The 18371-nt window shown below is 61.5% G+C and overlaps 1 protein-coding gene across 4 annotated transcripts; it reads left to right on the top strand.

The window, feature by feature from the left end:
- Positions 1-1561: 1561 nt before the first annotated feature.
- On the top strand, positions 1562-17632 carry AVIL (advillin). Of its 4 annotated transcripts, none has more exons than XM_024100908.3 (20): positions 1562-1701; positions 3589-3684; positions 4534-4608; positions 5252-5448; positions 5998-6106; positions 6489-6599; positions 7524-7729; positions 8175-8253; positions 8793-8891; positions 9095-9248; positions 9524-9624; positions 10515-10652; positions 10776-10934; positions 11577-11756; positions 11858-12003; positions 12077-12221; positions 13880-14068; positions 15494-15562; positions 16404-16535; positions 17013-17632. In XM_024100908.3, the coding sequence occupies exons 2-20, from the start codon at positions 3619-3621 to the stop codon at positions 17124-17126; spliced, it is 2469 nt and encodes an 822-aa protein (XP_023956676.2). In that variant the 5' UTR covers positions 1562-1701; positions 3589-3618; the 3' UTR covers positions 17127-17632. The 4 variants fall into 4 exon arrangements, with proteins under 4 accessions (XP_023956676.2, XP_005297292.2, XP_042701680.2 ...); XM_005297235.4 differs by lacking the exon at positions 1562-1701 and adding an exon at positions 2449-2670; XM_042845746.2 differs by lacking the exon at positions 1562-1701 and adding an exon at positions 2532-2670 and having other exon boundaries at positions 3586-3684.
- Positions 17633-18371: the final 739 nt, after the last annotated feature.

Raw genomic sequence — 18371 nt, 5'->3', positions numbered from 1 at the left:
TTGGGTCTGGTTATTGGCTCTGCTCGGTTGATAAGGGCCTGGCTTTTTTGTACTAATTGTCTGACAGTGCCCCCGACAGGCTCAAACCCAGACCGAAGGCCCAGTGAGCTGGGTGCTGCATAGACAGACAGACCGACCCCACCAAGAAGAGCTTAGGCCCTGATCCTCAAAAGTATTTAGGCTCCTAGCTTCCATAGACTTCAAGGATTCAGGCCCTGCCATCTAAATACAAGGCAGATGAGGGGAAACTGAGGCACAGAACGGGGACAAAGGTCAGTAGCGGAGCCAGGATTAGAACCAAGGGCTCCTGAGTCCCTGTGAGGAGGTCTACCCTCTAGCAATGCTACCCCGGCTGACCAGAATGCCGGCAGAAGTCTGGAAAGTGGCGTGTTGGCGGGGAGCAAGCTACGGGTCTAGAGAGCAGGGGCCTAGGATGCAAAGGGTGCAGCGGCGGGCTGGCGGTGGGCCACGGCTCTGGGCCTGGATGGGGTTTGCTAAGGAGGCCCCCTGGGGGGGTGGGAGATGGGAAAGGCCTAGAAGTCCCTGCTGGATCCCTGTGGCTGGGCTGACTCCCAGCAGGCTGGGGGTGCCCCAGTCTAGGCCTTGGGCAGAGCGTCCCTCCCCGCTCCGTGGGATCATGGCTGCCGAAGCCGGGAGGGGGAGGGGAGAGGATGATGCTGGATCTGCGCCCCTCAAGGCAGCGGGCAGGCGGTGCTGCTCTGTCCCTTTGCTGGGTCAGCGGCTTCTGCTTTCCCAGAGTCGTCCCCGCCCCGGCAGCCGCTAGGTTAATAGGATCCGCAGCGTGACCCGCGTGATGCTAATTTCCCGAAGGGCTCGTGGTTCATGGCCATGTGCCTCTCCCCCGCCTCCCTTGCAGCAAGGGGCCAGCTCTGGGCTTGGGGCCAATGCCGTTAACCTCCTGGTATTGAGGTAGCAGGAGCTGCTCCGGCTCTGGGGATGGCCACGCACGGGCCAGGACACTCAATAACCTACCGCCGCAGGCCTGGTCTGCTCAGGAGATGGTTGACTGTCACCAGCCAGAGCCCAGATGTTTGGCGCTGGGGTGGGCCCTACGCTCCAGGGGGGCAGGAGGGGCTGTGGGGCGTGTCCAAGCCCTCCAACAAGGGGAGGATGGAGACACCCTGGGGCCCCCTTTCCTGGGCCTGTCCCCTTTATTAGTTGCTTATCTTGCTGCTGCTATTTCCCTCCCCCCCCACCCCCGCCATCTCTGGTGCCCCCTCACTGCAGGGTAAGAGCTGCCCCCTTCAGGGCTCAGCTCCTCCCCCCGCCCCATCTCCTGCCTCGGCTCCGTGCATGTCGCCCGCGTGTGGTTAATTTCCCCCCCTCCCCTTTGAATTATTAATCAGCCCGAGCACTTAAGAAAAATCGATGGGAAGAGGGCGCGGACGGAGGCGAGCCAGCCGGTGCTGGCCTTCGAGTCCCTGCGCCCCCCCCCCCCGCCTCCCACCCCCCCTTCAGTGCTTTGACCAGGAAGAAATAACTGCTTTCCCTCTGCTTTGCCTATGTGGCGCGTGCGCCCCGCCCAGTGCTCATTGGCCAGGGTCGCCCAAAGGCGGCTGAGATGCAAACTCAGGCAAATATAACGCCTGGGTCCGGGCGCGCCGGGTGACTGGGGCTCGTGCCAGCAGCTGCCCCGGGGTCTCCTCAACAGCCGCCCGCAGAGGACAGCAGCGAATTCAGGTGAGTCCCGGCCTGACTTTGGGGTGGCCGAAGACCTAGATCAGCGGCCTTAGGGACCACGCCTGCCTTGGGTGAGGGAGAGGGGCTGGCTGAGCTGGCCCCAGATCTGTGGGGCTCAGGGCAGAGGGTTATAGCTGGGGCTCAGAGAAGTAACTTGAAGCCCCCCCCCCCCCATTCCTGTTGGGCTCCTGGTGCATAATGCCACCATGTGGCTGTTTAATGAGAGAACTGGCAAGGGCCCTCGGCGGCGACTCGGGCAGGGAAAGAGGAGTGAAAAGTATTGAATGAAGGTAGATCTAAACGGGGTGGGGGAAGAGATCCCAGCTGAGGCAGGATCCGAGAGCGTCCATCGCTTGCGCCCTAGGCAGGAGGAACTGGTGCCAACCAAGGGTTGGATCAGGGAACGCCATGCCAGGTTTCCCAGTACTGGGTTAGCTGGTGCCACATGGGGAGGGGAAGTCTGGCCCTGGGGGTTTTCCTCCCAGGGGCTCAGCACGAGCAGACGCCTGCCCTGCGATCGGGCAATGGTCGGAAAGGGCTGGCCATGTCGGAGAGGAATGAACCAGTGTGAACGGCCTCTGCCAACACCGCCTCGCCCAGCCCCGAAACCAGCACATTCCTGGCTAATCAAACCCAGCTGATGGTGTCTCACCGAGCAGAGGCTCTCCTAGCGCTGCGGCTGGGCCGGCTCCCTGGGTCAGGTTACACCATCTGGCTTCAATGACTGAAAACTGGAGGGGACATGGGGGGGGGGGGGAGCGGTTACGGTTTGGGCTGCCGTGAGCCCGGCCCCTCGAACCCATTCTCCTCCAGAGCCTGCAGTCAGGGCGTGTCCCTCCCTGCAGTGCAACGGGCAGCGTGGCTAGAGCAGGGCCCACGCCCCGTCTGTGCCCGGGCCAGCGTGCTGGGTAGCTGGACCCACCCCAGGCAGGGAGCACCCAGTGGGCAGGAGAGATCCCTGCGGTGTTCGTAAGTATCCGCAGGGTGCCCTTGGGTCTGAGCCCCGGCTGCGTCGGCGAAGCCACTGACCCCGGCGAAGCCAGAGGCGCCCAGCCCAGCCCGGGACTAGGGCATGGAGAATGGGTCCAGAGCTTAGAAAACCTGCTCTCTGCTGGGCTCCATCCCCGCCGGTGCAGGGAGGGCGGGAGAGGCTGCTGTGCAGTGTGAATGCGCAGCTCGGCCTGACTCCGGTTGGGGTGGCACAAGAACCAGCTGGGTGGGGCCCACATGCCCTAACAGCTTCCATCTGCTTGGGGGGGGGGGCAGGCCAGGCCTGGGAAGGAGAATTCCTCCTTAAAGGGGCCATGGAGTCTCCCAAACCCTGGCTGGCGTGACTCAGGGAGAGGCGGGGGAATGATCCTGAGGAGCTGGTGAGCTCTGGCTCCAAGGGAAAGCCCCAAATACCAGGCACCAGCCTTTAGCATCACTCAGGGGAGGGGGACAGCTGCAGAGGTGAGCCCCTGAGATGTGGGGTGGGGCAGATCCCCAGTGCTGCGAGACACGTGGGGGTGGGGGGGGAGCTTCTCCTGGGCGTTGGCTGCTGATTCACGCTGCACGCATCACCCCTGAGGAACATCCACCTCTCCTGGGTCCCAGGCAGCCCCTGCATCCAGGATCCGGGCTGGCCCTTGGGGGTGGGGTGGTCTCATACGGATGGTGCACCCTGCTGAGCTGCTTGGGTCCCATCTCGTGCGATTTGGGGGATCCCCTGCGCCACATTGCCTCGCTTCACCCCTTTAATTCCCCCCCCAAAGCACGCAGCTTCCGGGCAAGGCTTTTACAGAAGCTTTTTACACCCCTGGCTGGCTCAGCTGGGACGTGTGCGGCTGCAGTGTCGGGGGTGGGCTGGCCTTGGCTCTGGGCTGACTGTCCCGTCTTGCCCAGCAGCTCCCTGGCGAGTCCCTGGCGCAGGGCGCGATGGCTCTGAGCAGCGCTTTCAAGGCGGTTAACAACATGCCCGGCGTCATCGTCTGGAGGGTCGAGGTAAGTGGGGCTGGGATCCCCTTGGAGCTCCCAAGCTAAGCCGGGTCTGGCCTGGTAACAAGGGCTTGGCTGGGAGACCTCCAGGGTGCAGAAGAAAGGGGTATGGGCAGTGGGCTAGCAAGTGCTTCCAGTGGGCCACTTGTCTTTTCCCACGGCCCTTTCGTGGGGGCTGGGCTGGGGTGCGGTGCCCTGGCCTAATTCCAATTCCAGCCCTTTATGCTCTGCGTCCCTAAAGGCTCCAGTGTCCAGGTGGGCGTCTTCACTTCCTATCCCAAACGATGGTGTAGCATTGCTGGCACAGCTGCCCCGTGCCCCTGGTGATCCATGTGGGGTACTCCCATAAACAGCTGCCACGCCCCTCCCCAGAGGTGGCTGCATTCCAGTGGTGGATGTGGGGTACTCCTATAAACAGTTGTGTTGTCCCTCCCCAGAGGTGGCTGCATTCCAGTGGTGGACGTGCAGGACTTCCATAAACAGCTGCCATTCCACCCCCCAGAGGTGGCTGCATTGTTGCCGACCACCAGGCCAATGCTCACCCCCAACTCTGTAGGCTTCTGTCCAGATCCCTGATGGCCCAGCCGGCTCCTCCCTCCTGGCTCTTCCTTTTGCCGGCCCTGCCCTGTCTGGGGGAGCTGAGCGGCCCATGGGCTCTGGGTGGCCGCCGGGGAGAGTCTGGCTGGTGCTTTTCCCCTTGGGTGCACACCCAACGCACCAGTTCGGCTGAGCTGCTGGTGCGGGTGGGGGGAGGAGGTGAGGGACACTCTGGGAGGGGGGCTGTTGTGTGCCCCATGGCTGACGCCAGGACAAGAGGGGCTGCTCTGGTCTCAATGCACTTCTGCCTCCCCCCAGAAAATGGACCTGGTGCAGGTGCCTCCGAAATCCCACGGCAGTTTCTACGAGGGCGACTGCTACGTCCTCCTCTCGGTGAGTGCCCCCAGGGCTGCTGCCACCCCTGCTGGGGGGGAGGGTCATTAACCCCCGTCCCGTCCCCCAGGCCGCCGACCTGCTGGGACTCGCTCCAGGGCCCCTCGCTCTGCTTTAACCCCGACGGGTGTGGGACAGACAAGCAACTCGGGGAGGCTGCTTTGCAAGGCTGATCTCTTCCATTTCCTCCTTCCGCCCCCCTCCCCTCTGCCTTGGAAGAGCTGCAGAGAAGGTGTGGGGGGGGCAGGGGCGGGGGGGAGAGTAGCGCCGATGAAAGGCGAAAGCAACAGCAGTAGTTTTAAGCTTGACAAAAGGAAATGGTCTGTGCGACGTCCTGTTAGCCTGCGGGACTCCCTGCCACATGATTTGGAGGCAATCGTTCTGGTTAGGATTAGCGCGTGAGTGAGGATAGAGCAAGGAGAGCTTGTCTGTTTCGGCTTCCGGGCGGGCCCTGACAAACTGATCCCCAGTTGTAGCAGGGCAGGGTGTCAGGAAGAAATTCCCTCCCTCCCTCCCCCATGCAGTGGAGGAGGGGACATCTGCCAGCTGGGATCCGGGAGCACCTGGCCCCCGGCAGTCCTGATGCTGGTCTGATCGGCGGGGAAGACGCAGGGTCACTCCTCGGGCTCTGTCCCTGCTGCAGACCCGGCGCTCGGGCAGCGTCCTGGCCTACGACATCCATTACTGGGTCGGGAAGAGCTCCTCACGGGACGAGCAGGGCTGCGCCGCCATCTACACCACCCAGCTGGACGACTACCTGGGCGGGGGCCCCGTGCAGCACCGGGAGGTGCAGGGCCACGAGTCGGACCTCTTCAAAGGCTACTTCAAGCAGGGCATCATGTGAGTAGGAGGCCGAGGGGCCCTGGTCCTGGTGGGCCTGACCAACCGATCCTCCCGCTTGGAGCCACATGGAGGGACAGAATCTCAGTCCGGCTGCCCACCCCACCCAGACGTCCTGGGCGTGTGGCCTACAGACCACCCCACCCACCCAGCTCCCACACGGGGACGTCGGGGGGTGTGTGGCCTACAGACCACCACACCCACCCAGCTCCCACACGGGGACGTCGGGGGGGTGTGGCCTACAGACCGTCCCCACCCACCCAGCCCCCACGCGGGGACATCGGGGGGGGGTGTGTGGCCTACAGACCACCCCACCCACCCAGCCCCCACGCGGGGACGTCAGCCTGCAAGTATTGCAAGGAGCTGTGGCTGTAGCACCTTCTGGGGCTGGGGGGTGACGGGGCCATGTTTGCTGGGGTGAGGACGGTCCTGGCACCCCGCGTGTGTCTCCCCTTCCTGCCCCGTGACGGCCCTTCCTCCCTGCCGGGTTGGCCCGGGCCCCCCTTCCCTGCTGTGGGCGCTCACCCTTCCCCTGCCCCTCTCCCCCAGCTACAAGAAGGGCGGCGTGGCTTCAGGGATGACACACGTGGAGACCAACGTCTACAACGTCCGGCGCCTGCTGCACGTCAAGGGGAGACGGAACGTCACGGCCACCGAGGTGAGCCTGGGCTCCGGCACCTGTGCCGGCCAGCGCGGCCTCCACCTCCCGACCCTGGCCTGGGCCACCGCCTGTCCTATCGCAAGGCAGCCTCCCTTCTCCTCTGCGTCCCCTGGCCTCTGATTCCCTGGGGCCAGCGTCGCCACTGCCTTCCTGGTAGAGCCAACGCTCCACCCGCCCCATGCCCCCGCTGCCTTCCCACCCTAGTGCTGGCGCAGTCCCTGCCTCCCGATTCCCCCAGCATGGCGGCTGCCCCACTGACCGCCCTACCAGTGCCCTTCCCACTTCAGTGCCACCAGGGCCACTGCCGCTCGGTCCTCCCGCTTCCCCTGGTGCCAACCTCCTCACGGCCTCCTCTCCGTTCCCCTGCCCCCGGCCACAGGTGGAGATGAGCTGGGACAGTTTTAACCTGGGGGACGTGTTCCTGCTGGACCTGGGGAAGGTCATTATTCAGTGGAACGGCCCCGAGAGCAACACCAAGGAGCGGCTGAAGGTAGGAACCTCGCTGGACCTGCCCCACCCTGCCCGGGATTCTGATTACTCCTTCCGCTGTAGGGAAGGGAAGTTTGGAGCATTCTCCTTCCCCTGGATCTGGATCAGAACCAGCCCCCTAGAGGGGAAAGGCCTGTATCCCGCTCCCTGGCCCTACGGGCTGGCTCGGAACCAGCGCCCTAGAGGGGAAAGGCCTGTATCCCGCTCCCTGACCCTACTGGGCTGGATCGGAACCAGCGCCCTAGAGGGAAAAGGCCTGTATCCCGCTCCCTGGCCCTACGGGGCTGGCTCAGAACCAGACCCCTAGAGGGGAAAGGCCTGTATCCCGCTCCCTGACCCTACGGGGCTGGCTCAGAACCAGACCCCTAGAGGGGAAAGGCTTGTATCCCGCTCCCTGGCCCTATGGGGCTGGCTCAGAACCAGCGCCCTAGAGGGGAAAGGCCTGTATCCCGCTCCCTGGCCCTACGGGCTGGCTCGGAACCAGACCCCTAGAGGGAAAAGGCCCTGTATCCCGCTCCCTGGCCCTACGGGCTGGCTCGGAACCAGTGCCCTAGAGGGGAAAGGCCTGTATCCCGCTCCCTGGCCCTACGGGCTGGCTCAGAACCAGCGCCCTAGAGGGGAAAGGCCCTGTATCCCGCTCCCTGGCCCTACGGGCTGGCTCGGAACCAGCGCCCTAGAAGTGGGTGCGCTCTGCACGACACCCTGGAAGGGCATTTGGCGAGCCCTGGTTCCTCTCTCCACAGACCAGGTGAGCGTGCGGGGTGCCGAGGCCGGTCTGTGTTTGTACTCAGTCTGTGATCTGCCCTTCACCTGTCCCCTCCGTGTCCGGCCAGACAGCACAGGCTCTCGGGCAGGGCGATCTGGTGCCTTTGCCCAGTGCGCTGCGGGGAGCCGATGATTGGTCTCTTTGGGGGGTCTCATTTAGGCCATGCTCCTGGCCAAAGACATCCGCGACCGGGAGCGCGGGGGGCGGGCGGAGATCAGGGTGGTGGATGGCGACCAGGAGGGAGCCAGCCCGGAGCTGACAACAGCGCTGCAGAGCGTGCTCGGGGACAGGCCGCGGAAGATCAAACCCAGCATCCCGGACGAGGTGGTGGACCAGCAGCAGAAGGCCACCGTCCTGCTCTATCGGTAAGCGGGGAGGAGGGTGCAGTGCAAAGCAGCGGGGGGGGCGCATCAGACAGAGGCTTCCCCATCTCGCTAGCTCCAGGGCGTTTGCCTGGCCTCACTCCCCATCCCTCGCTAATCCGCAGCTCCCACGCAGGCTTAGATTGATCCAAGCGCAACGGAGCTGGCTGGGTTTTGTTCCTCGGGGATCTTCCTCCAGGGACGCCCCCCACCGCTCCCAGTGCGGCTGGCGAATTCACAAACCAAGCAGGGCTCCTGGTGGCTCCTAGATTTGCTGCAGCATCGTTGGGATGGGCCCTGACTGCCCCGTGCCCGAGAGACCAGTAGAAAGGGGAGCGGGTGGAAACTGTCCCATCGGATTGCCCTGGCGTCTGCTCCCCTCCTGGGCCCGGAAGTCCCCACATCCCCGGCTGCCATGGGAATAAATCCACCCCTCTCCTTTCTCTAGCGTCTCGGACTCCGGAGGGAAAATGCAGGTGCTGGAAGAGGCCACGAGGCCGCTGGTGCAGGAGCTGTTGAACCATGACGTGAGTGAAAGACGGGGGCTCCTGGGGCATCGTCGGGACTTTCGCCATGTGCCGTTTAAAACCCACCTCTGCGCCCTGGGGCTCTGCTCCTGTCACTCCACTTCACCCAGAGCCCCACCTCTGCCTGCCCGGCTCTGCCCTGCGTCCCCAGCCATCTAGAGTCCTCTTTGCAGGATGGGGCTAACTCTGAGACTGGGGCGGGGGATAGCGGGACCAGATCATCCCGCATCTGCTGGCTTCTTGCGCCTTCCTTTGCCACGTCTGGCGCTGGCCGCTGTCAGAGACAGAAGACTGGGCTGGACGGATGTCGAGGCTGATCCACTCTGGCAACTCCTACGTCCCCTTCAATCCGGGGCTGGACTGAGCGCTGGGGTGTGGTCCGGGAAGCCCCCCGAACTGGCGCATGGTGCCTGATTGGATCCCTTGTGCCCCATTTTAAGCCCCAACCCCCCCTTCACGCTTTATAGGGCAAGGCAGGGGACCCTAGCATGGGGCCAAATCAGCAGCCCCAGGAAGTGGTGTAACCTTTTCCTCCCCAGGACTGCTACATCCTGGATCACGCCGGGACCAAGATCTACGTCTGGAAGGGGAAGGGGGCTACCAAGGCAGAGAAGCAAACAGCCATGGCCAAAGCTCTGGTAGGACCGAGGTTGGGGGAGGGGTCTCGCTAACCGTGATGCGGGGAGCGGGAGGAGCCGATACAGACCGGGGACGAGCTGGGGGCCTGGAGTGAAAGCAGGATTCCTGACTCCCTGCCGCCAGAGGGTGGGGGCCCCTGGCCGGGCATCCGGGTCGCCCCCCTGACCGGGCTCCTTGCCGCTTTCCGCCCCCGGCCCGGCAGGAGTTCATCAACATGAAGGGCTACTCCTACGGCACCAACGTGGAGACGGTGAACGACGGAGCCGAATCCGCCATGTTCAAGCAGCTATTCCAGACATGGGCCGTCCGGGACCAGACGGTGGGGCTGGGCAAAGCCTACAGCGCTGGCAAAGTGGGTAAGGAAGAGCCTCCTCTCTCCTGGAGCTCGCGCCGTGCACGGCTGCCTTCCCCCCAGCCTGCAGGGAGACACGGGGCTGCTCTGGTCATTTCCTAAACTAGCCCCCTACCCCCATGCCGAGGTCTTCCCCAGGGTGCCAGGATACAGCGTATAGGGGTAGACGCTGTGGGCTATAGGGTCCACACTGACAGCTGCGGCCCTGACGCCCGCATCTGCTGCTCCCTCCCTCCTGCTAGGCTGCTGCCCAAACCCTGATGCTCTTTTTTTTTGCAGCCAAAGTCAGCCAGGAGAAGTTTGATGCCACGCTGCTGCACGCCCGGCCCGAGCTGGCCGCCCAGGAGCGGATGGTGGATAACGGGGAAGGGAAGGTGGAGGTAGGAACCGCGAGCCACACGGAAGCCGAATGCTCTGTTGAGTGACCCCTCTGCCCTTTCCCTGGCAGGGCAGGTGTCTCTTTAGCCCCTGTGGCTGCTGGGACCAGGGGGACCCGGGCCCCTCCGCTCGCTGGGGTGCAGCCTGGGGCCCTCGCGCCCGTCGCAGTGCCCAAGCTGGCAAGCCCCAGGGGAGTCCCGCGCCTGCGAGTGGCTTGGGAATCCTTAGTCGTCGGGCCTGGCTGCACACGGAAGACGCCCGAGTGGCTCGCGGCGTCTCTGGGCTGAGCGGGCCAGCCCCGGCCGGGCCCCTGCTGCTGATCGAAGACCTTCTGAATGACCCGAAGCAGGGGCGTACACAGGAATAAAAATCTGGCTGCTTTCGGAGGGGCACTTTCTGGGGCCCCGCCCTCCCCGTGGCCGGAAGAGCTGGCTCTCCCCCACGGCCTTGGGGCAGTGGACCCTGGGCTGGTGGAGCTCACTCTCCCCAGTGCCGGAGGATCTGGTTCTCCCCGCTGCAGCCCCAGGGCCAAAGGAGCGGTCATCTCCCGCCCTGGCTGGGCTGGAGGTGTTCTGTGCCCCCACTGATTGGGGAGGGCCCACGCCCCTGCTTGCTCCCCCTTTGCGCAAGCTCCTGCCCCAAAGAGGGTCCCGCGTCTGGCCGATTTTCCCACGGCCCCCTTCCCCTTCCAAGCTTTGTGCAGGGAATGGGTGGGGTGCGGCCTCCCCTAAGGCAAAGCTCCCTATGCTATGGGGCAACAGTTTGAGTCTGGGGGAGGGGAACCTGCTTTTAACGGCCCCCTTACAAAGACCGCCCTCGTCCCGGGGTCAGCGTGGACCGACCCGCCGCCTGAAGAGCCCAGCGCTACCATTCCCCCTTCCGTTCGCTCTAGGTCTGGAGGATCGAGAATCTGGAGCTGGCGCCGGTGGAATCCCAGTGGCACGGCTTCTTCTACGGCGGAGACTGTTACCTGGTGCTTTACACCTACGGCGTGAACCACCAGCCCCGCTACATCCTGTACATCTGGCAGGTAGGCGGAACCCGGCGCCCCGTCTCCGCTTCACGGTGCGCCGCCCAGAGGCCTTGCCTTGCCCGCAGGAGCGGAGACTCCTCCGGGCCGCCGGTCTGAGCTGGCTCCTCTGTGCGTACCCAGGGTCGGCACGCCACGCCGGACGAGCTGGCCGCCTCCGCGTACCAGGCGGTGGAAGTGGACCGGCAGTTCGCCGGGGAGCCAGTGCAGGTGCGCGTGAGCATGGGCAAGGAGCCGCGCCACTTCCTGGCCATCTTCAAAGGGAAGCTGGTCATCTTCGAGGTACGGCCGCGCCGGCGGGAGCAGGGTGAAGGGGAGGCTGGGGGCAGGAGAGGCTGGGCTGGATTGTCCAGTCACCGGGGCAGCTGCTGTTTCAATTAGAGGCTGCTGCCAAGATCAAGGCCCCTTTGCGCCAGGGACTGCACGAACACAGAGCTGGAGGCAGCCCTTACCCTGAAAAGCACCATCTACAACGGACAAGGGCTGGGAGGGGAAACTGAGGCATGAAGCGGGGGGGGAAGGGGAGGGACTTGCCCATGGTCACGCAGTAGATCAGTGGCACAACTGGGAATGGAACCCAGGTGTCTGTTCCACACTGCCTCAGTTACAGGGCCTAGACTCTTCCTCCCCCTACCCCGCTTGTTGCTGGAGTGAGGTAGAAGCAGACGGGCTTGGAGCAATAACTACTGTGCGGAGGCTGGGGGTGGATCGTTTCCCCATTCCCAGCTGTGGTGGCCTCCCTCCAAACCCTCTGCAGCATGAGGTTCCCCCAGTAGCTCTCTCCTTCCCCAGCACGGACCCTACCCGTGCCTGCCGTAACCCACCTGGAACCACTAGGCCCCGCTCTCTTTCTCCTGGGGCCCTGTTGGAGCTCGGTCTCAGGCACCGGGGCTCGGTTCCCCCCCCCCCCCCACTTCTCTCTAGGGTGGGACATCCAGGACAAGCAGCAACGAACCGGAACCGCCCGTGAGGCTCTTCCAGATCCACGGAACCGACCAGTCCAACACCAAAGCCGTGGAAGTCCCGGCGTTCGCCTCGTCGCTCAACTCCAACGACGTCTTCCTGCTCCGGACCCAGACCGAGCACTACCTGTGGTACGGCAAGGTAAGGGGCAGCCAGTGGGAAGCGAACCCGCCCGCGAGCGGCCCTCCCCCGTCGCCGTGCGCCACCGCCAGCGAATGCCAGCTTGTCTCCTTGCCCGCCAGGGCTCCAGCGGGGACGAGCGGGAAATGGCGAAGCAGCTGGCTGCAACCATCTGTGACGGCGCCCAGGAAACCGTGGCCGAAGGGCAGGAGCCAGCAGTGTTCTGGGAAGTGCTGGGAGGCAAAGCCCCTTACGCCAGCGATAAAAGGTACCAGGGCACAGAGCGGGTTGCGCTGCCCGGCTCAGCCGGGGAGGGTTGCTGAAGGAGCTTTGTGTTGCAGGCTCCAGCAGGAGGTCCCAGAGAACCCGCCCCGGCTCTTTGAATGCTCCAACAAGACGGGACGCTTCGTGGTGACGGAAGTGACCGACTTCGGCCAGGATGACCTGAGCGAAAGCGACGTCATGCTGCTCGACACGTGGGACCAGGTGCGCTGGGAGAGCAAAAGCCACCGGCTTCCCTGTTTGCCCAGCCCCGAACAGGGGCGCCTGTTAGCCAGGAAAATTCCTGGGACGTGGGTTTTCCAGGGGGCTTTTTAATTAAGGACACATCAACTGTCCCAGTGTGAGAGTTGCCCAGAAGTGGGATGGTGGAGGGCTTGGCTACAGGTCAGGGGGGTCCTGGTAGAACTGGCTGTCTGGGGAACTTGGAGCTGGACTAGCAGGGGGGGCTGCGGGTCAGGATTGAGGGGCATTGGTAGAGCTGGGGGAGGGGGAGACCCAAGACTGGACGATGCACAAATCCCAGCTGAGGTTCTTTGGCCTCTGTTAAGCAGGAGGTCGACCAGGTTATTACAACCAGCCCTTCTGGCCGTAAGCTTCAGCTCCAGTCCTGTTCCCGTAGGGTTACCATATTTCCACAATCAAAAAAGAGAGCGGACAGTGTGTGTGGGGGGAAGCCCCGCCCTAGCCCCACCCCATCCACTCCCTCCCACTTCCCACCCCCTGACTGCCCCCCTCAGAACCCAACCCCCCCTGCTTCTTGTCCCCTGACTGCCCCCTGCTGAGAACCCCCCACCCTAACTGCCCCCCCCCCCAGGACCCTACCTGTCCCCTGACTGCCCCGACCCTTATCCACTCACATGGGTGGCACGGTTGTAGAAATTTTGGTGGTGCCCAGAACCCCCCCCCCCAACACACACACCTGCCTAAGGCTCTGGGAGGGGGGTTGGATGGGGGAAGGAGGTCTGTGGTGCAGGTCCTGGGCTGGGGATTAGGGTGCAGGAGGGATGCAGGTTCTGGGATAGAGTTTGGGGGTGGGAGGCGGTGCAAAGGGAGGGGGTGCAGGCTTTGGGAGGGAGTTTGAGGGCAGGAGGGGGTGTGTGGGAAGGGGGAGGGGGTTTGGGAGGGAGTTTGGGGATAGGAGGGGATGCAGGGGTGAGGGTTGGGGCTGAGGATGAGGGGTTCATGATGCAGGAGGGGGCTCAGGGATGGAGCAGAGGATTAGGGTGTGGGGGGATGAGGGCTGGGGCTGAGGGTTTGGGGGCGTTGGAGAGGCTCAGGGCTAGGGTGGAAGAGCAGGGTAAGGGCAGCCTGTCTTCCCATTAGTGGATGGGGGCACTAGGACCCGGGGGCAGCAGACAGCAGTTGCTGCTGGCTCTGGCAGTACAAGCAGACAAGGGAGAGGCAGGCAGGGAGGAGGGGTCCACGGGGGAGGAGGGATGCGTGGAGTGGGATGGCAGGTGGAGGCCATCCAGCACTCCCCCGCTCCCTGACTGCTCCCCCCGGACTCCCCTTACCATTCTGGGTCCACGCGTTTGCAAAACACGCTGCCCGGTGGGTCGGTTTGTGTGTTACACAAGAGGGCCAGGGGAGCAGGGGAGGGCTGTGGCTGCTGGAGGCCAATGGGAGCTGGTCAATCGGCCCAGCCGCCCAATCAGCAGCCGCACTCTGCATGGAAGGGAGGGAGGGAGGCGAGGGAGAAAAAAACCCCGGACCTTTTAACCTTGTTACCAATTCCTCCCGGACGGCTATTTAGAGATGCAAAAGCCGGACATGTCCGGGGAAATACGGACGGATGGTAACCCTACGTTCCCGTGCCTGGCTAACTTGCGTTCCACTGACCAGTGAGACTTTTCCCCTTGCAGGTCTTCTTGTGGCTTGGGACGGACGCTAACGTCACGGAGAAGGAGGCAGCGCTGGCCACTGCTTGGGAATATCTCCACACCCACCCCAGCGGGAGGGACACTGACACACCCATCTTGGTGGTCAAGCAGGGCTTTGAGCCCCCCAACTTCACGGGGTGGTTCGTAGCCTGGGACCCACACAAATGGAGCGTGAGTATAAATAAGGTGGAAGCCTGGGCACAGCACGCTGGTGGGAGAGTGGGGCGGGTGGCTCCAGCCGGGAGACGGGGCAGGGTTTCTCATGCTCATCTGCTACTCTGGATCAGAATGCACAGTCCGGGGCACCTGCCTCTCCTCTCTGCTAACACAGGGCCTGGCCTTGAGCAGTTGGGGAAAAGGAAACGGAGCCTTAGACTAGCAGGGACCAGTGAGGGCTTTTTGGTTGCTGATAAGGAGCCAAGGGGGAGATTGTTGAAGGCACACAGGGGAGTCCGCTGCCCAGTATCCACTGCCTTTCCCCGGAGGCTGGAGGCCTGGCTGATCTCCACACTCAAGTCTCCAGTTTCTTCTCTCCTCTCACTCGCGTGGGAACGATGGAGAATGTAAAGAGGGGAGGAGAAAGTCAAGGCAACATAAGGAATAAGGCTGGGCCAGTGAAGAGGACAGGTCACTCATTTCCAGCAGCCTGGAGCGCTTGGTCAACTGAGTGCGAACAAACAACATGCATTTTAATACGGCTAAATGTAAAGATCTCGGAACAAGGAAGGTAGGCCATCCTCACGGTGTGAGGGACTCTATCCTGGGGAGCATGGTGGCTAACCAGCTGAACATGAGCTCCCAGTGTGATGTGGTGGCCAAAAGATCTAATGGGATCCTGGGCTGCATAACCAGGTGAATCTCGAGTAGGAGGAGAGAGAAGTTATTTTGCCTCCATATTTGGCACCAGTGCGACCGCGGCAGGAATCCTGGGTCCAGTTCTGGTTCCCACAATCCAAGAAGGATGTTGATAAATTGGAGACGGGGCAGAGAAGAGCCACGCGAATGATGAAAGGATTTGAAACCTGCCTTGTAGTGATAGACTCAAAGAGCTCGATCTATTTATTGCCATCTGAGTAGCTACGTGGGGAACGAATATTTAACCATGGGCTCTTCGCTCGAGCAGCGAAAGGTAGAACACGATCCACCAGCTGGAAGCTGAAGCTAGACATGTTCAGACAGGAAATAAGGCAAAAGCTTTTAATGGGGAGAGTAATTAACCACTGGAACCATTTCCCAGGGTCATGGTGGATTCGCCTTCACTGACCGTTTTTAAATCAAGCTTGGCCATTTTTCTGAACGATCTGCTCTAGGAATTATTTGGGGCAGTTCTCTGGCTTATTACAGGTCAGACTAGATGATCACAACGGTCCCTTCTGGCTTTGGAGACTCGCTGACAAGGGATTCACTCAAGGTGCTCTCTCCTCCTCTAGTTGCATTCCCAGGTTGACCACAGGCGTTCCCCGCTCTGGTACGGTAACAGCTGGGCAGTCCTGCACCCACTTGGGGCACCTCCCCGTGAACAGGGCAAGACTCCACCCTCCCTGTTGTTGCTATAACCATGGCTAATGGGGTTCTCCACTTTCTGTGTCCTTCCAGGAAGGGAAGACTTACGAGCAGCTGAAGGAGGAGCTGGGAGATGCTTGTGCTGTTGTCAGGATCACGGCTGTGAGTTGTGTTTGTGGTGCGGGGTGGGAGGGAGGCGGCTGGAACTGGGTGGGATTCGGCTCAGGTGGCCAAAGATAGGGAGGACTTCCAGGAAGCAAACTGACCACACGTCTCCCCCTGCTGCAGAGCATGGGGTGGGACATGTCCCCTCGTGCCAGGTTAGCAGGTGTCTGGCCCTCTGGGGAGTCAAATAGAGAATCTGCACGCTGCTATGCCCCTAACTGGTCTCTCCTTGCCCCACTGTGCCCATACTTACAACTTATAGCTAGGTTGTGGGCGAACTCTCCTACGTGCCCTATGTCCACTGGGTCTTTCCTGCCTTTCTCATGCAAGACCCTGTGCTGGGAAGCCACCCGCCCCACTAAAGCACCGAGCACCTGCCGCTCCCATTAATCTCCTCACAACTGCTACAAATCAGCCCCTAAGCGCCTAGACAAACGGCTGTGCTCACAGAGCTGAAGCGACAACCCACTATGTTTACCTAGCACCTTCCAACTAGAGAGATCCCAAAGCACATTGCAAATGGCACATGTAGGAATGCTTTCCCCTGCCAGAGAAATGCAGCCACCTCTGGGGTAGAACACAACAGCGGTTTAACAGTGCATAGCAAAAAGAGCCCATTTCTGGGTACAGGTGACGTGGGATCTTGTAGCTACGTGAAACTGTAAGGGGACCTGCAGGGAGACTGAATGCAATTGAGGGGATCCCAGCAAGAACAGCTAGACCATGGAGCTCTTTCATGCAGCCACTTAACTGAGTTAGGACCAAAGTCTCAGCAGAGAGGGGCCATGCCTCTCCTGAGCGAGCGAACTTGACGTGCTCCGGGGTTTCTCCTGCGTAGGATCTGAACGGGACAGCTCTCTCTCCCGGCCCTGGGGCCCAGAGTGCTGGCGTGGCTCAGTTCTACCCTCTAGAAGTGCTAACCAACCAGAGCGAGGAATTGCCTGGAGACGTAGACCCGGCCAAGAAAGAGGTGAGCTTTGGGGACCAAAGCTTGGGCGCTTGGCCTCAGAGACTGCAGGGCTTTAGCCCCCCAACTCCCACTGATTTCAACAGGTACCTAAACCCCTTTGGGAATCCAGCCCTGAAAACCTTTCCTCCCGCCGGCAGCACCCTGGAGGAGCTGAGGGTTTATTGGCGAGGCCTAAGGGGAGAAGCGAGTACCCACTGCCCTGGTTCTTGCTACCTTCTGGGACTGGGCAGTTCCAGCAGGTTGTTGGGCTTCCATTGAGTCCATGAACTTCTGTCTCCTCTTAGTAACTGTCTAGTCTGCAGCCCCGGCTTTCCGCTGCCGGAGCCCGAGTCCCAGCCCAGCGCCTCCTCGGCTCTACGGAAAAGCAGCCCTACCTAGCTACGCCCCCTTAGGTTCCAAAATGACCTTCCCACGGCCACTGCACCGCACCGCACCCCACCCCACCCCTGCTAATCTGCCCGGCCTTTTCTCTGCCAGAATTACCTCTCCGAAAGTGACTTTGTGGCTGTGTTTGGAATCGGGAGGGAGGAATTTGCTGCTCTTCCCAGCTGGAAGCAGATCAACTTGAAGAAAGAAAAAGGGCTCTTCTAATGAAGAGAATGGCATGGCACGCCCCGCCAACAGGCAGAAAACATCCAGAGCCCCACATCATAGGGGTGGGCTCTGGCTTACCGGGGCTATACTACACCTGGGACCGATGCAGTAAGGGACAGGAGGGGGGGTGTGGTTTTTACTCTTGCACGTGTATTCGATCGGCTGATAGTTTAGCTTTTTATACACATTTAATGTCATTTCCTTTGTGGCCGCGCAGCCAGGCATGTGGGCTGCATTTCAGCTTCACCCGGCCGGCCAAGCGCAGGAGGCTGGAAAACAAAATACTACGTATCACTAGCTCCGGCTTTCAAACTTCAGCAATTGTCTCAAACCTTTAGTGCTGTTGGCAGGACAACTGTACCTGCTAGCATCTCCTCTCCAGAGGAACACCTCACGCAGGTGATGCTAGTTTGCGAACAGTAGAAGGGCCAGTTCTAGCCAGTCTTCTGCCTGTAACCTCCCCGCCTGGGTCATTTTTTAAAAATAAAGATGTATCATATGAACTAGATGTTGTGCCTTAATGCTTACTACCAAGCAAGCTTGGTGGACAAAACTGGGTGAGCGCTGCGGCCTGCACTTAAGTCCCTAGTGTCCAGGTGGATTTCTCCTAGGACCTGCCAAGAAGTTCTTTACCCCCATTTCTTCAGGCTTGCCTCTGTCCATGTTGAGTCTTAAACAGAATCAAGACCCACAAATCCCCGCCTACTGCTACACCTCAGCAGCCAGGCATTTAACTGCATCACCAAGTTACAAGCTCGCCAAGGCTATAAGGTGTCACAGCTGCAGCCGGTAACTGATCAGACTCCCCCTTGATTGGATGCAGCAGGGTCTCAAAATGCACCCTCGTGCACTGCAGCTCTGTCTCCAGGGGAGTGGCTGTAGCAGAGACACACCTGGCCAGAGATCTATTACAGGCTGAAACAATTTCCTCCAGGCAAAGAGCATGGCCCCTTTATCACAGGTTGGAGCCAGCTGAAGAGGAAGGTGGCAGTCCTGCGTACAGCCAAATACTCACTACTGTTTGGGCTGGAATCAAAGTGGAAGCTTCTCCAGCTGGCTAGCCAAGCACTGGGGCCTTGTTCCTAGTGGGCAGCATACATGTCCCTGGTCTGCTACACCTGCTGAAGAAACAGCTTGTGCCCCTTGAGAAATCACTCGGTTCCTGGCAGGATAGTGTGTGCCCAGGGGAAGGAACTGTTCTTCGGGTGGGTCTAAGCAACATAAGGCAACACCCCCGCAGCA

The sequence above is a fragment of the Chrysemys picta genome, chromosome 22 (assembly GCF_011386835.1).
Source record: "Chrysemys picta bellii isolate R12L10 chromosome 22, ASM1138683v2, whole genome shotgun sequence".
NCBI lineage: Eukaryota > Metazoa > Chordata > Testudines > Emydidae > Chrysemys > Chrysemys picta.
The sequence above is the reverse complement of the archived record's forward strand: the minus strand, read 5'-3'. Positions and strand labels throughout refer to the sequence as shown.